General features: G+C 39.0%; 1 protein-coding gene across 4 annotated transcripts in view; it reads right to left on the minus strand.

Annotated features, from left to right (window-relative positions):
- Positions 1-16,140, minus strand: part of YTHDF3 (YTH N6-methyladenosine RNA binding protein F3) — a 43,383-nt gene extending 27,243 nt beyond the window's left edge. Inside the window, exons 1-4 of one of the 4 annotated variants that reach the window (XM_073331025.2) lie at positions 15,840-16,140; positions 14,300-14,324; positions 5,709-5,794; positions 1,202-2,797 (exon numbers count right to left, since the gene is read on the minus strand). In XM_073331025.2, the coding sequence (XP_073187126.1) occupies positions 1,202-2,797; positions 5,709-5,794; positions 14,300-14,324; positions 15,840-15,863 (1,731 nt within the window). In that variant the 5' untranslated portion in view covers positions 15,864-16,140. The remainder of the gene's footprint in view (positions 1-1,201; positions 2,798-5,708; positions 5,795-14,299; positions 14,325-15,839) is intronic. The other 3 variants (XM_073331026.2, XM_073331027.2, XM_073331028.2) reach the window with 3 other exon arrangements.
- Positions 16,141-17,638: the final 1,498 nt, after the last annotated feature.

Here is a 17,638-nt window from a genome sequence, read left to right on the forward strand (position 1 = left end):
CAAGCCATCAAATGAACCTTCCATAAATCCAACTACTACTCAGCTTTGACAGAGGAAAATAAGTCTAGCACAACTGGACTGCGAGGACCAGCAGTAAATTTAAAAAAAAAAAAAAAAAAAAAAATCAATGCAAGGGAAAGAATCTTTCCTAAAAATGCAAAAACAGAAATACCTAGTAGGGCAAAGGGGGTGGGAGGGAGGAAAGACAGGAAAGACAAAAGCAGGTGAACACCATAAAGCAACTTTAAGAGGAAAATTTATATTTAATATTTTTCAAGTAAATTTTCTGAAATTCTGACACCATGAATAAAAGCACAATTTTTAGAAATTTTCCCCAATGAAATTATATTGCTGCAGGCACATATTTCTTCTACAGACAACACAAGCATTGGCCTGCTATACCCAGGGTTATGAGTTCAGTCCTTGAGGAGGCCATTTGGGATCTGGGGCAAAAATTGGGGATTGGTCCTGCTTTGAGCAGGGGGTTGGACTAGATGACCTCCTGAGGTCCCTTCCAACTCTGGTATTCTATGATAAGTTGATATATTTGAGACAACATTACTATTAAAGAGCCACTATTTCTAACACTGTAAAGGTGATCACTGTGCTGCTTACACATTTTAAAACTTTAAAAACTAAGACAGACAACACAAACTGACCTAAGCACAAATTTTCAGATTAGTATTCTGTTAGAATCTTGATTTAAAAAAAAATAAATCATATTTTACTTGAGAATTATCTGTTACAGAATTCAATACCTTTATTTTCCTTGTAATTCAATGACCTAAATTGATTGTGGCACATCTAATTTCAATAAGGCACTAAAAGTTGTCAAAAAATTGTTAACATTGCACTAAAAATGAGACTCCATTAGGAATGTTATATTACACTGAAAGTTTTTTTCACTTTGTAACAATAAGTAAAACATTTTAAACATCTTCTTACACATAAACTTAGGTTAGGATTGTTCTGTTCATGTTAATCCACAAATAAGTTTGGTTTAGCCACAAGAATTAAAACAATCTAAATAGTAGGAGCCAGTTACATCAACTACCAAAGAACTATAACCAGCTTCGAACAAAGTAGCATTACTTTCTGCTTCAATGTATACTGCACACTGAGTTGTAAGAAATAACTAGCTTAAAAAAAAAAATCACAAAGAAACTACAGGAAAAATTACTATATGATATTGGATTCTTACCCTACGCATGGCTTCCTCCTCCTCCTGACGCTTTTCATAGTGTGCAAAGTCATCAAAGATTGAGGTGGTATGCTTGAAAGTAGCAATTATTTTAAGCACTTGCTTAGCTTTTTCTAGGGGTACCTCTTGAGTGTCCCTCGAATTGGTAACCGGTTTGTTGTCATTGTTTTCCAAACGAATGTGCCGCAGCTGGTTATTGGGAACGTCTTTGACAAAGATCCACTTAACATCAAACTTCCCCTTCCACTTATCCTGAGACCAGACTCCAGCATATGCATTGTAGTCCACAACAGACTTCATCTCAGCCACTCCACAAAAATGTCCACTGCCATTCACACTGAAGAGTAAATAGAGTGGACCTTTTCCATTCAGGGAACGGTAAGCAGCATCCAAGCGTTTATTACCATGTTCAGTACTACACCAGATAGAGTATTTAATGGAGCGGTGTATATCGTCCTCCGAATAGCTTTTGATTATAAACACACGTCCATTCTTCAGATTCCAATCAAAGTCTTTGGGATTATAGTTGTTTATGGCCTTTAGTTTCTCCAGTACTGGGTGCACCTCTATACCGGGTGAAGAGCTGACAGGTACAACACCTAAGCCAAAGTTTTCGCTGCCAGCTCCTCCATTGTTCTGGCTGAAGCCCACGCCCCTGTTACGAGGAGCTACCCAGCGGTTTTGCAGCTGCTGTTGCTGCTGCAACTGGTGAGGCTGGGACTGCTGCTGAGGTCCTTGTTGCTGCTGTGGTTGTGGTGGCTGAGACTGCTGTTGAGGCAGTTGGCTTTGCACCAATGGTGGTGGTTGAATTAATGGCTGAGGCTGCTGTATTATAGTCTGAGGAGGCAGTATTGGCTGGGAAGGGGGTGCTTTTACCACCGACCCTTTGTCATCCCAAGTTCCAATGTTCATGTTGTGTTTTATAGGAGGTGGTGGTACAGCAGGGCCCCCAATTCCCACATTACCCTTAGGCTTGAGTTTCGGCTGAGGTTTAGCAGGCTTCCTAGCAATGGCAGCCCATGAGGTTGGTTTAGGTGCTGAACTGCTAACTGGGGGCACACTATTTGCTGCAATGCTGGTCATACCTGTACTGCTCAGAGCTGAACCTACAGTTTTTGTCACAGCAGCTGTCATATCCCCACCAATTTTCAATCCCGTCATGCCTTGCTCAATGCTGCTAATCCCAGGCACCTTGCTCAGAGTATCATTGCCAAATCCAGCCTGTCCATCTGCTATGGCTCTACCAAGAGAGCTAGGTGGATAGCCATAGCTGCTGCTATAAGCAGAGCTTTGTGTTGATTGTCCCTGAGATCCACTTGTCCCCCATGTAGAGAAATCTGCATTCCCAGGAAAAAAATTAAATCCATGCTGACCAAGGAATGGAGGGGTATTTCCCAAAGCCCCAGGTTGACTAAACACACCATCAGGTATATAGTGATGTTCACCATTGCTCATCTGTCCATAGGTTGTCAAGTATGGCATTGGAGGGTCACCTGCAGTGGACCATGCTGCTTCACTTAGAGAATATGGAAATCCAATGGATGGAGCATAATAACTAGGCATGTATGGGTCTGACATTGGTGGATAGCTGTTACTCTGCAAGAAAATAAAGTAAAATCAGCAGTGGAACTTTCCATCATCAACATAATTCAAGAGAAAATGGCAGGCATCAGACAACAAATGTTGATGCTCTGTTTACAGCATTCCCTTTTACTTTTCCTTTAAGGCTACAGAAATCTCAAAACACATTTTTATCTGAGAATATCGAAGCCCTTGAGCTCCACACGTATCAAGTCTCTTTTTTCAAAGTTGATTTTAGTGTAAATCCACCTTTTCCTCTAGTAAAAAACTGCATACAGTAAAACCTCAGAGTTATGAACACCTCTCAGAAATGGAGGTTGTTCATAACTCTGAACAAATCATAGTTGTTCTTACAAACGTTTACAACTGAACATTGACTTAATATAACTTTGAAGCTTTAATATACAGAAGAAAAATGCTGCTTTTAATCTTAATTTAAATGAAAAAAGCACAGTTTCCGTACCTTGTCCAATCATTTTTTAAACTTCTCTTTTTTTAGTACTTTACGTTTAACCCAGTACTGTACTGTATTTGCTTTTTTTTCCCCTGTCTCTGTTGCTGCCAGATTGCGTACTTCCATTTCCAAATGAGGTGGTTGACCAGTCGGTTCATAACTCTGATGTTCAAAACTCTGAGGTTCTACTGTACATAATATCAACCAGAGTATTAACTGTCATCCTAAAGGCTACCATGGGTATGTTGATGTTAACCTTTAATTATAAATAGGTATGGAAGGATGAGATTTTTTTATTGGTAAATGTCGGTAAGCACTGATTTCACTGTGTACATACAAGTCAACAAAAAAAATCCTTTTGATAACAGAAATTTACAAATAAGCAAAGGAAAAAAAATGCTGCTTGAGAACTTAAGAGTTTGATTTAAGGATATTTATATATTTTGACATGTGATGTTGACAGTGTTTGTTTTAATGGTTATTATGTTTTAACCTTTTGAATCTCAACATCTAGTGTCATTAAATAGTATGATCCTACCAGGGTCTGACCCTCCCAATAATATCCCATATCTAAAAAAAATGCTTAAAAAAAAAAAACCACTGGTATCTGTCAATTTGAAAAAAACAAAACTGAATTCTGCCATACCTAGCTATAGACTGATAAAGAACTTTAGAAATGTAGTGCTTAATATATTAAGCAAGATTAAAGATACTCAAGCGTGAAGAAGAATCTATTCAACTAACATGAAGTAGAACTTCAGTAGAGATGGAAATGCTACATGCAATTGCTGAGAGACTATTATAACATAAGTACATACAACTAATGTAACAAGATGTGAGTTTTGCGAATTGTATTTGTTATAAGCAGCTCTTTCTTCAAATACAAACCCATTCTCAATATTATATATTACTTAGATACATGTGAAACCATTTAACATTTTTCCTAAAATCCAACTGGTAGCAAAAGAGATCTCAGAATATTCAGTGTTTTACCAACTAACACCTTAAGTAACACATTTAACAGAAAGCAATAAATTATGACAAGGTGTGAATTCCAACATGAATCCAAATATTGGACATTCCAAGGCCTAGTCATGTGTTGCTGCACTTTAAAAAAAAATTAGAAACGCTTAAAATAATTAAGTTTACTGTGTTTTAGAAAATAAGTTTCAAACAAGGGCCTTATCCAATCCTTAGAATTAGAATCATGCTAGCTATAACTAAACAGAAACAGAAGGGTATTTTCAGTAAACATCTACATTATGTATACCATCTAAATTTAAAAAGTTCAAACCTGAGCATGCCATTATACCACCAAATCAAATTCATTCTCAACAGCAAAGGGACTAAACTAAGGTATTTTTAAAATAAAAAGTAGCTCAAGAAATTAGTAAATAAGACAACATAATTTGTAAATATGACTGCAGTTTTCTTATATTTGTTTCTTGCTGAGGTTCTCATTACTATTAAAATGAAAGTATTTTCAGTGCTTCATTGGAGGACAGCAGGATAAGAGATTATAAAAACTACTCATGTATCTCATAAAAACAGCCCCACAATATTTAAGAGTGGATAACATCAAACATATGATTCAATTCAATTGTCTAGAGAAGTAATGCAGAATTTGCATACTGTGTTCACTCCTAGAGCCCAGGGCTTATGGAATAAAAGTTCTCAGGAAGCAAAGCATTCAGCCCTTTGAAAGGTATAGCTCAAGTCACTTTAAAGATTCCCTGCAGATGACTCAAGTGGCACTGATTGGTTTGCAAAGATGGCACTTCCCATCTTCCTCCCACAGAAGACAGCCCAGTATTATAACATCAAAGCAGATGGGCAGGCAAGGAAAATCCCCAAAGTCATTACAATCACCTTCATTCCCTCCTCTCTTCCAAAAAGAGTATTCTGGAAGTTTCAGGTTTATCTTAATTATTGAATTAAATGTTTCAATAAAAACTGAATTTAGTATTATGAAAGATGGAGGATCCACAGCTTCAGAAAGTGAAGTCATCCATTTACTGGCAGAAAACTTACACAACAGGCAATATTAAACTTCAGGGGAATGGATTATGCTATCAATCATGTATTAACAACTCCCGTGGACTTCTGTGGAAATCATGTGTATACAATTACTACTACATAGGAACCCAGGAACTATTGTCTCAACGATATAGCAGGGGTATACTGAACTCACTTAAAGTTAGAAGGCAAAAAAGTCCTTTGAAAGTATAATTCTGATTCTAGAATGCATACATATAGAACTGATTAAACTTAATTCCATCCTTTACTTGAAGTGTCACAAGAATGTTACTATTAAAAAGAGGACATGTAGACCCATTACATGCTAAGCATTAAGTTATATTTCAAATATGCAAGCAGATACATAGTAAACTTTCTTAGTTTGGTGTAAGATAAGGAAATCTTAGCTAGACAATTAAATTCTGAATATACGTCAAAATAGCAACGAATGCTCACCTGATTTGTCTGGCTACTTAGATATGGCTCAAAGTCATCATCATTTACTGCATCCTTTTGATGAATCGAACCGTTTTGTACTGAAACTGAAAAGCGAGCTTGTATTAGGCACTCTTTTAGAATTATTGTGTTGTAATTTTAATTCAAAACAAAAACCAGTTCAGTCTTAACTACTAAATTGTCATATGTACGGTGAACTGCCTATTCTCCTGGGTTCTTCTGAGAAACAGAACATCTTGTATTGATTCAATTACCAGGACTTTGTCACATTTGAGATCTCATAAGTGTTTAAAAGCCAGTACATTATATTTCTCCTTGTGAGAGACCACCATCTAAAGCCTAGGCTATTGAATCAAATGAGGTAACAAATTTTGATGACAGATAAATACATACAGTCTTCACAAAAGCACTGCAAATAAGCTTCGCTTGTAAAATTTCAAGATAATCATTTCATTAAACAACTATATATGTTATAAAGTACTTGTTACAAGTAATCAGGCAGACAGGTTCTCTTCTATTTAATCCTACACTGCATTGTTGCATCAATTTTAATGAGTGCTTAGATGACAGTTGTTGTTAGAAAGTAATCCAATGAAGAAACAACAGTGTTTTACAGCTCAGCTCAAGCTTTACAAATACTTGTTAGAAAAGGAAAACTTATGTTTCATGAATGACAGAGGTCTGATGGTTTACAATTCACTTTTTTCTGTGATAAAGAACCTGCAGACACACTCACTTGGCATAATTTCACAGTGCAGGACTGTGTCAGAGCAAAACCATTTTTCCTGCAGTCATAAGAGGGAAAAAAATCAAACAAATAAATTCAGCATTGTCATCTGCAGAAAACCTGTACAATGAAGAACAAACCAAACTACCGTGTCACAGCTCAGTCTATAACACTACTACATTGCTTAACTGTTGAAATGTCCTGTTTCTCAGAGCTTCCCATTTATACTACTATGGTCATAGTGCTATTTCCACTTTTTTTTTTTGTTTTGAGAAATCTGAGTTCATTAATATAGCTATGTTACTTTCACTGCAAGAGGAAATTTGCCATACCAAGTTTGTATAACAGTTTTAAAAACTATGTTTACTGAGTACTCATTATGCTATACATTATACAAAGGCATAGGAAGGCAAGTTCCATGACCTCAAGAAGTTCACAATCTAAGGGCAAAATCCTGTAGGGAAACACATGACTATTTCGGAGGAATGAATACATTTCCCAGTTCCTCCCAGCCATCAACAGCTTGGAACCAGTGCAAAGTGAGTGGCTCAACAGGCGGATGGGAAATTCATGCAAATGAGCTTCTTACCCACCCCCTTTGGCTCCTACTCCTCTATCCCCTGCAACCTTGTAGTAACACTTGCAACGAGAGAGGAGAAAGAAGCAGGAGTTGAGTCCCTGAAGTGATGTTACCCTCCCTCCCCCCACACTTCCTGCTACCAATTGGGATACCTTTCTCCTCTTTCCTCTGGGATACCCTAGAATCAGAAGGGTGAAACACACGACCACAATATCACCAGTCTCTCCCTCACAAATTCCAGATTGTTCTAATTTTTTTAGTATTTTATTTAGAAACAACAAATATTATGAAGTTTCCACCACTTCCAATGGGAGACAAGTCTAGAGCCTAATACTTTCTTTGCTCTTTCTTTTTCAAGCTATCACTTGGGATTTCCATGTGAAAGGTGGGCAGACCTTCCATGACACTCCACAGCTGCATTATATAGCATATCTGCTTGCTTCACAACACCAAAGCACGATATTTACGCACAACACTTCTCCAATGTTATACCCAAGGATAGAGTTACATCCCATTCCCCAGATAGGGTACGGAGGCTACCTAACATATAACACAGTCACTCTCAAGTGGATGGGAACTGGAGCAAGTATCCCTCTTCACGATACCAATACCACTTTCCAAGCAGATTCAAATTGTCTTGACACAGCTTTGGTTGAGCTCCATGCAAACAGAATATGGACCTAAATTAGACAAGCCGGACAATATTACAACAGATAACTGACCAGTCTCAAAGCTGTGTGGGTGCTTTCCTAAAAGCAATTATTTTTATAATTATCTACCATTGATAGACTTAGTGAAAGAAAGGTGTTTTAAGGTTGTCATGTGGTACACTATGGAAGAGGAAGTTCCAAGCATAAAGAAAGGAATTTTTGTCAAGTTGGAGTCAGAAAGGAGAGCTGTTTTCCATGATTTCCCCCTTTTTGGCAAAAGCTTCTGAAGAGCATATACAGCCACGAAACTAATAAAGCTGAGGATTTACAACTAATGTTTAGTGAAAGCTACGAAGTTTAAGCCTGCAAACTAGTTGGTGCCTGTGCCCAATAATTTTGCAAAGTTTTCATAGTTTTTATGTAAGTAAAGCCCTAAAGAGACTCATCTTGGGGACAAATAACTATACTGTCAGTTGAACTACGATGACTAAGAAGCAGGAGTAATTTAACAATAGCTACGGTTCTGAAAAATATATAGCAAAAACAAACTACTCTAACAGTTCCAAAAGGAACTGACAATTCATATCCTACAACAGGGCTTCAGCAATAACACTGAGCACATCTTCACTAGTTACAAAATAAAAAGTTAACAAGTTTGTCTCTTGTATTTCTTCAACAATCAAGGGAGTCAACATCAAAACCCCTGATGCTATAATGGTTTATAAAGACATATTATGATACAGCAGCCAAATATTTATGACCATTACAAACGGGAGGCGATAAGTGAAGAACAAGTTATCTAATGTAGAAATATTTAAGTTTAAAAATTAACCTTAAGCAAAACAAATATTTAAAAGAATTTTCCCAAAAATAGATGGCTTGAATCATGAGCTAACAAAAAATCTAAAATAGACATACTCCAGATTAAACCAAGTCTGTAGACAATGAGAACATTTCGATAACCTAAAGAGTTCATTCCTTCTTGTGTTCAGCTGACACACAGGGACAGTACTCCACAAGTCTTGCTGATGTCATTTAGAAGGAAGGGTTCATTGCCTGATCCTAGCTAAATGGTATGGAAGGCACAACAATTTTCAGGTACAATCTTTATAAAGAAACAAAGTATACTGAGAAACAAATTCCTCAAAAAACATACTATAAAAATAGTTGGAGAAATTAGATGTGTCACATCTCCAGAACAGAATCCTTCTATTACGTGTAATTCACTTATAACATCTGCATAACATCTGAATGTACAGAAAGGACATTTACTGGTTTCAGAGGTATTAAGGATAAATCAAACCACTGAAAACAGATTTGGCCAATCATTAATTCCTAGCTCAGATTTATTTTTAAAAAGTGGTTGCCTTCTTTCTGTTGGTATCGATAATCTAAACCACAATGAGACCAAATAGTTCTGGATTGCCACACTGTCAATTTCCTAGTGATGAAGAATTCCAGCCCTGCAAATGTTTTATTTAGGCTCTTTGCTTTAACTTGAACTGGCTTATTATTAAAAAAAACACACACACAACATAATACAGCACCACACATTTAGTCAGTACTTTTCAAACAGAGCCTACTTCACTTTCACCTTGCTTAAAATATTAACTGGTAATTAACCAACAATTCCCAAAAGCGCCATTACCTTAATGTTACCCTGAAAATAAAATTCTGTTGTCTACTTCTGTAAATAATTAGTCAATCTACTGACTAATCAAATTTACAGTATATTCTCTTTACTATCATTTTGCATTGAATGAAAATTTGTAGCAAAATATTCACGTGTCCTTTTTCACAAGTGATGGACAGAAAAATGTAAGAATGAAATTTGCATTTGTGATGAATGGCTAGAAAGGGTTAAACATCCTGCAAAATAAACAACCCTCAAAAGACATGTGGGGAGATAATGTTTGTGTTTTTGTGTATTTACATATGTATGAGTAGGGCTGACAATGTAATCAACCGTCCCTGTCTATGCTGTATTCTGATAATTCAGGTTGCAGAGTGGTAGCCAGAAATCAAAAAGAACATCCTAGCATTAAAATGAATTGTAAACACTCGATATCTCTATATACATCTCCCTCTGAAAGGTATAGCAAATAATCTGTGAAAGGTGGAGGAACAAGCAAATTGCCTTATGTTAATTCTGTAGCTAAGTACCAGTGATAGACTTCATTCAAAGTCATCCTAATTACTTTTTGTTCCCGGAGGAACTCCCAACTTGTCAAAGAGGACATGCAATTGTATAAAAATTCCTTGGGTCCTGATTTTGTCATCTCAGATCTGCTTAAGCTTCATCAGAGGAAGTCTGAGTCACAAGACTGAGGTCCCAGTTATGCTGGTACGCCCTGAATAGGAGATTTGGACATTGGACTATAACCTTTGAACTGAATTCTAAAGGAACTCTTTGCAACTATAAAGCTCATCATCTCTGCTATGAATCTAAACCTCAATGAAATGAACTCACGTCTGTATGTGCATTGATCTTGTACCCATTCTCTCTCTTGTTTTTTAATAAATTTTAGTTTAGTTAATAAGAATTGGCTGTAGTGTGTATTTGGGTAAGATCTGAAACAGTCATTAAACTGGGAGGTAATGTGTCCAACCCTTTATGTTTGGTAGAACCTTTTCTTTTATATGATGAAATAACACTTTCAGAAATCACCACATTTGACTTAGGCACCTGGACGGAGGCCTGAGGCTGGATCACTTTAAGGGAACTGTGTTGTTCGGACTTCTGAGTAACAGTAAGGTAATGAAGAAGCTGTTTTATGTTGGCTTGGTAAATGTAAGTATTGGAATATCCATGCGCTTTATGGGGATTGTCTGCCCCATTCTTTGCAGTTCACCCTAATTGAGTGACCTCAGCTGGCCCCCAGTCACAGCATTCAAAGAGTGAAGCTGATTTTTCTTGACTAATGTGCAAAATACTCAATAAAACAGCCTATTAAGCTGCCATTCCTATGCTTCATTCTAGCTGGAGACCTCACAGTTAAATTTAACAGTTTGATTTCAGGTAAGAAAACATAATACAGTGGAAGATGATAGGAAAGTACTAACATCTGCATGTCTTGTAATTCTAATACTTCTCAATCTGCATGTTTTGATGTAAGTGTTTTGGGAAAATTAATAATCAAACACTTTCATAAGAAAATGCTCCTTTTTATAGGTCCAAGCCTATTCCAACCAAAAGCTCTCTTAGTAATGTCTAAGAGTTGACAGTTGTAACAGACAAAACCTTCAGAGAAACGTATATTATTCATTCAATTCTTGCAGCAATTCTTGGCTCTTTCACATAAACCCCGAATTATATATTATATATTACTACTCTGGATCTCTACTTTTGGTTTCCATAGTGTCTATGTTCCCTCAATTTATAATTAATTGTCAGTAACATGTCGGAAAAGAAGTCTCACAAGACCACATAATTTAGTTACTTTAACAATATTGTTTAAGGTATTTTACATTTTCAATGTTAACTGCTCTCATACAATATCTTACTACTGTTCCTACTTATCCACTTATACCTTACTGCATACTTCCTTCCCGTCTGCCAAAGATGCCACCCACAACTACCCTTTTTTCCCCCCATTTTCTTCCATGTATGGAAACATATATATTCCCCAAACTAGTCTGTCAGCTCACTACTCTATCCTGCTTCAAAGACCACTTCAAACAGGAACCCTATCATGACCCCTGCAGATTACCAACTGTTAATGTACAGCCAAGTAGGGACTACCAATATTTACTTTATTTATACACATAAAATAAGTAAAGTCTCTGAATGACTCAAAACCATCTAATTGTGTATATTAACTAGTCTATGTAACCAAGCACTCCTATCACTGTTCCCTTCATCCTCCTTCCCCATTCCCTTTATCATGTCATATCTTGTCTTATTAAACTGAGCTATTTAGGGCAGGGATTGTCTTTTACTATACGTTTGCACAGTGCCTAGTGCCGAAGGTCGGTAATACAAATAAACCATTTTCACTAGCATCTAGTTATACACAGTTAACAAAGTATTTAAACAGGATGCAATCTAAAATAGCCTAGATCCAGTAGTTTAGGCCCAACATTCATGTTTTGGAAAAAGAATCCAGATAAAGCTCTTAAGTAAAACCTAAGACTATGCAGTGTTCATAATGCACCTATCACAAAATTATGCTAGTGCACATAAATCAAAGTAAAATTCACTAGGCTATTTTCATCATTAAATAATTACATGCAATCCATGCATCAAAATGTTTAAATTCTAATTCAAGTACAGACAATACAGATAAAGCAAAATACTGGATGAAAATCAAATTGGTGCAGATCTCTGTGAGATCACCTTTAAATAGCTTAGAAACAGTGTAGTTTAAGGAAAAAGTTGAAGGTAGAGACCTCTAGGCATAAAAGAACAAGAGGCAGTGCCATGCACAGGGGTAACAGGAAGACAAGAGTAGAAAAGGAAAAAAGCAGGTGGTTAAAAGCCAGGCTTGAAAAGAGTGCAATGAGTGTCAAAAGAATAAGACATGAGAGAACAGAAATGGAGGAAGGAATGGAGTTGTGCAGGGCTTTGACAGCCAAGGAGAGAGTATTTAGGAGGTAAAGTTCATTCAGTGTTTCACCACAAAGACTGAGGTTACCATGGAACACTTTGAGAGGTCAAAGTTGGGAAGGTAGATTTGGGAGGCACCTATAAGGAGCTGTGTTGATGAAACTGCAGGTAAGGTTAATATTGGCTGGGGACAGAGCCGATATGTAAGACAAGACTGAGAACAAAATCCTAAAACAGTGACAAGTTTACTGCTTGATTAATTAAATGCAGTGAATAAGAAATTCAGGTAGTACACAAATGATACAAATGGTGAAACCTTTCTGTTGGATAATTTTTAGTAATAAATATGGCAATAAATACAGCATTTTAAAAAATGATTATGAATTTGATGGTATCGTTTTCAAGCAAACACTTTACAAAGAATATAATGTTCATAGTTAAGTGACAGAATATTTTACTGCTATAAAAAATTTGAGTATCATCCATCAGAGATGTTTCTTACACTATGCATGAAGATATCAGTGAGAATGCAGATTTGATCTACCACAGATTGCATTCTGTGTGTGTGTTATTAATGTAATACAACTGCTGATTTCCCAGGAAAAACAAACAAACATGAGAAAACTGGAGAGGAGATGGGAGTGGGGGGGAGGGTGTCACAGAATAAAATCTGATTACTGTATTAAACAAAAGATTATAAATTGCAGGACCGAGAGAAGTTTCAGATAATAAAATATGATCTGAAAACTCACAATCATTTAGGCACAGGCTTTTCCAGGTACTTTTAGCAGGAGGAGTGTTAAGGAAAGTGAGTAGAGTTTTTGTGGGGGGAGGATAAGCTAAGAGAGTATGGAATTTAAAGAGCATAAGTAAGTTGCTAACAGATAGAGGGAAGAAGTGAAGACAGAATCTGGATAACTGCTAGAAGGAATACTCTGTACTGGATTCTGAAATGAACAAGATACCAGTGAAGATTTCTCAGAATAGAAGTGGTGATGTGTTCTGTTCATGAGTAGGAGTAAGAAACTAAATGAACACACATGATCATTGTTCTTTAGATCAAATGACCCTCATTAGACATTAATAAGTAACAATGAATAGGGTTGGTGTAAATGCCTACGGTATACTCAAGGACATCATTCCAACATTTTCACTGAAAGATAGCTAAATGAAAAGAACTACATCTTATCCCTTGATTACTCATGACTATTACTTTGATAAGCATATTCAAGCATTTTTACAGTGATGTATCATGTTAAAAATACTGGAAAAATACGCTCAGCACACCACTTCTAGTCATGCTGGTGTGATAAATCAGGGTGGCATGGTATTTACCAGAGGTGGTTTTTACTGTCCCAGGAAAAGCTAGTTAGTGCCAGTATAAGGTATTATCTATTTTTAAAACTGCTTCTTTAATAGGCACCACAATATATTTAGTTTTAGTTACATTTTCAAACTGTGATTACATAAAGCAGTAGATTTGGAGATTAATTTAGAGTCATACAAATAAAAAGTCAAACTGCAGTAAGCATAATACTAATATATGCCAGTATAACTGTGAACATTAGAATGTCTGATTTGGTATTTTCTCAAGCAAGTCATTACTCACATTTCAGTTTTCAATATTACATAAACAAAAGTCCAAAACATTTGATTATATGAAAAACGACAATACTGCAGTGTGAAGCATTAAGCAATCAGAAGCATGCAGAGTTTCAGACTAGCAGTCCAGATCCATTTGGCCATGCAACATTCTGTAGCACAGGACCAACTTTGATGTAGTGGACAGACCAAACCTATCCCTCAGTTTTGAATGGATGTATCTAAAGTTTGAAAAAATTCATTCTCCACTTGCTGGCCACTGAAGCAATTATTCTTCCCAATTTCCTGTCTAAACCAGGGTTAAGCTGGTATTTACCAACATCCTGTCGTAAATTAGTTTTTCCAAGGAAATTGCCAACCTTGGATAAGATGTATTTTTAGAATATCTTGTAGTTACATTAACTTTATATAATTGGTTGAGGACATCTTTTCCCATATATTACAGGATCAGGGCCTCAGACATTATAAATAAAGGAATCATCTTACCTTTATTTCCCTGTCCTTTAGGTCTCTGTATATAAAAAGGTAAAAAAAAAAAAAAAATGGGAAAAATATTAATAGGGAAATTAGCAAAAACTAAAATCCTTGAATTTTCCATTCATGATGGTTTATGTTTGCTGATTTTATCATTTAAAGTAAGTCAACTTAAATTACACCCAAAACTTAAAATACGGTAAAAACAGATTTTAATAAAATCTAAAACAAGTAGAAATGTCTCCACGTCCAAGCAGCTCTAGTGAAAACCAGTTATTTTTAATCAAAAACACTCCTTTGCAGTGTTTGAAACCTAACAGCTGCAACACTGAATCTGCAAGGTAAATTGTTTCTGTTTTTTTAGATTGTCCAAGGTGAGTGAAAACCATTAAATAAAAGTAAAATAAAATGTTAAGAACATCTTTCCTTTTAGTAGGCTACGGCTATTGCAAATACAGAAACTTGTTTACAGCATGTGACCTTTTAAACTGACAGATGGGCACTACTGTTATGGAAGAATGGACCAAAATGTACGTGTAGCTCATGAGACACTTTTTATATGTGACCCACAAAAAGAATGGGATGAAAGAAAAAGAAGGCACTTGCAAATACGAATGAAGAGCATAGAAAATACACTGCTAAGAAGCAGTATGGCAGCCCACACAGGTAGAGGAATTATGGAGCACGTACAGTATACAGTACAGATGCTAAGAGGCACAGACAGGATTTGAGAGGGGAGAGGAGGCGGCAGGGGCAGAACATTTTGGGGAGTGGCAGAGGCCCAAGAAGGAGGCAAAGGCCTAGAGGGAATAGGGGGTCAAGAGGTAAGGATGTAACAGAGGCCAGGTGAATAGGCAGAGAAGGGGACAACTGAGGCCCAGGGCAGGGAAGAGTGGAAGACAAGGAAGCACAAACCCAGGGAGAGGGGGCGTATGGGGAAGAGGAGGTCATGCAAGAGAGAACTTTGAGAAAGAGGAGAAGTCAGAGGCCCAGAAAGAAAGAATAAAAGAGGACCAAGGACAGGAGAAGGGAAAAGAGGCAGCACCACAGACCCGAAGGGCGTCTTCAGTGAACAAGGGAAGAAAAGGCTCAACTGTGACCCCAAGAAGGGGGTTGCAGAGCCCCAGATCCAAAGAACCGTTGGGGATATTGGGGGAAGACAGACTCCTAAAGAGGACGTGGGCCCAGAGAGAGGGATAAAGGGGAATCAGCGGCCCAGAGGAGGAGGAATGAAGAAGGACGCATCAAAAGACAAGATGTTGGGAAGCAGAAGCCCTGGGATGGAGGGGGTGGTGGTGGTGGTGCAAGGAGGCTCGGAGCGGGGGAGGGAAACTGGCGCGGCTCAGATGCGGCTATAAATAGGGGGCTGCGGCTGCCTGGATCGAGGTGAGGATCCCACGATGCTGAGCGCGAGGATGAGGCCCGGGAAGCCGCGCTGGCCGCCCGACGGCGGAAAGGGCCCGGCGGGATTCCGACCCGCCTGGCCGCGCAGGCCCTTCCGCCTGGGGCGCCTCCTCCTCCCGCCCTGCGCCCAGGCCGCGGCGGCCCGTACCTGGTCGACGCTAGTGGCTGACATTCTTCACGGGGAGCCGCGATCCCCTCGTTCCGCCTGGGCCTCGAGTGACTCCCGCACACACGGACCGCGCCGCTCTCCCCGCTGCCGCTTGATTGTCGCCGCCGCTGCCGCCCGGGCTCGCCGCCGCCGATCGGGTTCCCGCTGGAAGGAGCCGGCCGGACGCAGCGCTGCTTCCCCACAATGGCGGACAGGCTCCGGCTCCCACTTCCGCTCCCGCCCTGACCTTCCGCTCCGCCGACGTCGCCACTGACCTTTCCCTTCCTCTCTCCGCCTCCATGTCACGTGAGGGTGGAAACGGTCCCGCGCGCGCACCATACCAGGGACTCACAGAGCTGGGGGGGGGAATGTAGAGGGAGGGGAAGGAGAAAGTGGCGCCGATAGCGACTGCGCGCTCCAGCTGTCCAGGATGCGCACGCGCACAAGAAAGGAGGCTGGTGGAGAATCCAGGGAACGCTCAAGTAGGGAGTTGGAGGCATCTCAATTTACTCCGATGCGCATGCTCGCTGTGAGCTTTAAGGGGCAGCCTCCAGGAGCTCACGGGTTGCGCGTGCGCATATGAGAAGCGTCTCCTCTCAAGGGGTTTGGGCCAGCTGATTCCTGTCACTAGTGGGGTGGTCAGCCAGCTGTCCCTGGTGGCAGACGGGCTGGGGGCTTTTTACAAGTTCGGGGGCTGTTTGCTACAGATCTGAATTATTCCCCGTGCAGCTCGAGAGGCTCCCAAAAAGGAAATGGAGAGAGATGAAGGGGACAATTTATTAAAACTTGCTGAACTTACCATTGTGTTTATATACAAATCGTGCCCAGTGGATCAGGGACATGATCGGTGCATGTGTGCTTGCGCCCCAGTAACTACTTAAGTCGTCCCCCTCTGTGTGCACGTAGCTAATGTTGATGCAATCCCTCTGTGCCCCAACATAAACCGGTGTGCCCCAACATAATCATGTGTGTAAGTCCAGTGAGCAAATTTGCACCCTGGTGAGTGTATGTTGAGTTTGTGTATCCCAGTAATGTGTGTGTGTAATTCCATGTAATTACATAGGGTCCCTCTTTCTGTGCACCTCACTAATCCTACATGTAATCACTGGTTTCAGAGTAGCAGCTGTGTTAGTCTGTATTCGCAAAAAGAAAAGGAGGACTTGTGGCACCTTAGAGACTATCCAATTTATTTGAGCATGAGCTTTCGTGAGCTACAGCTCACTTCATCGGATGCATACCGTGGAAACTGCAGCAGACTTTGCACCTGGGTAATTGTGTGTGCAATCTCCCTGTGCATGTGTCTGTGTAATTGTGTTCAGTACCCATACATCTGCACCCAGGTAATCATATGTTCATACGTATGGGTACTGAACACACAATTACATAGACACATTCACCCAAGTAATGTGTACAAACCCCATATGCTTTCGTTGTGTTTGCAGTTCCTGTGTACGTTCATATATTGCTGCTGCAATTTAGGTCCAAACGTTTTGAAAATAGCCTCATTATGCATTTGGTTAGCAGTGGGTTTCGATCCTGGCCCTTATAATGTGGACTAAAGACAGTCACACTTCTAACTGAGCTATGCAGTGTTGCAGCTGTGTTGGGCCTAAGATATTAGAGAGCCACGGTGTTTGAGGTAATAACTTTTATTGGACCTACTTCTGAAATGATCCAATAAAAGACATTGTCTCATTCACCTTGGCTCTCTAATTGAGCTACACCGCTTGAAGAGACTACAGGTTCTAAACTTCAATGCACCATCTGGATCAAAATGCCCTTGGTTAATCATGCCAACT

This window comes from Lepidochelys kempii, chromosome 2 (genome assembly GCF_965140285.1).
Source record: "Lepidochelys kempii isolate rLepKem1 chromosome 2, rLepKem1.hap1, whole genome shotgun sequence".
NCBI classification, from domain to species: Eukaryota; Metazoa; Chordata; order Testudines; family Cheloniidae; genus Lepidochelys; species Lepidochelys kempii.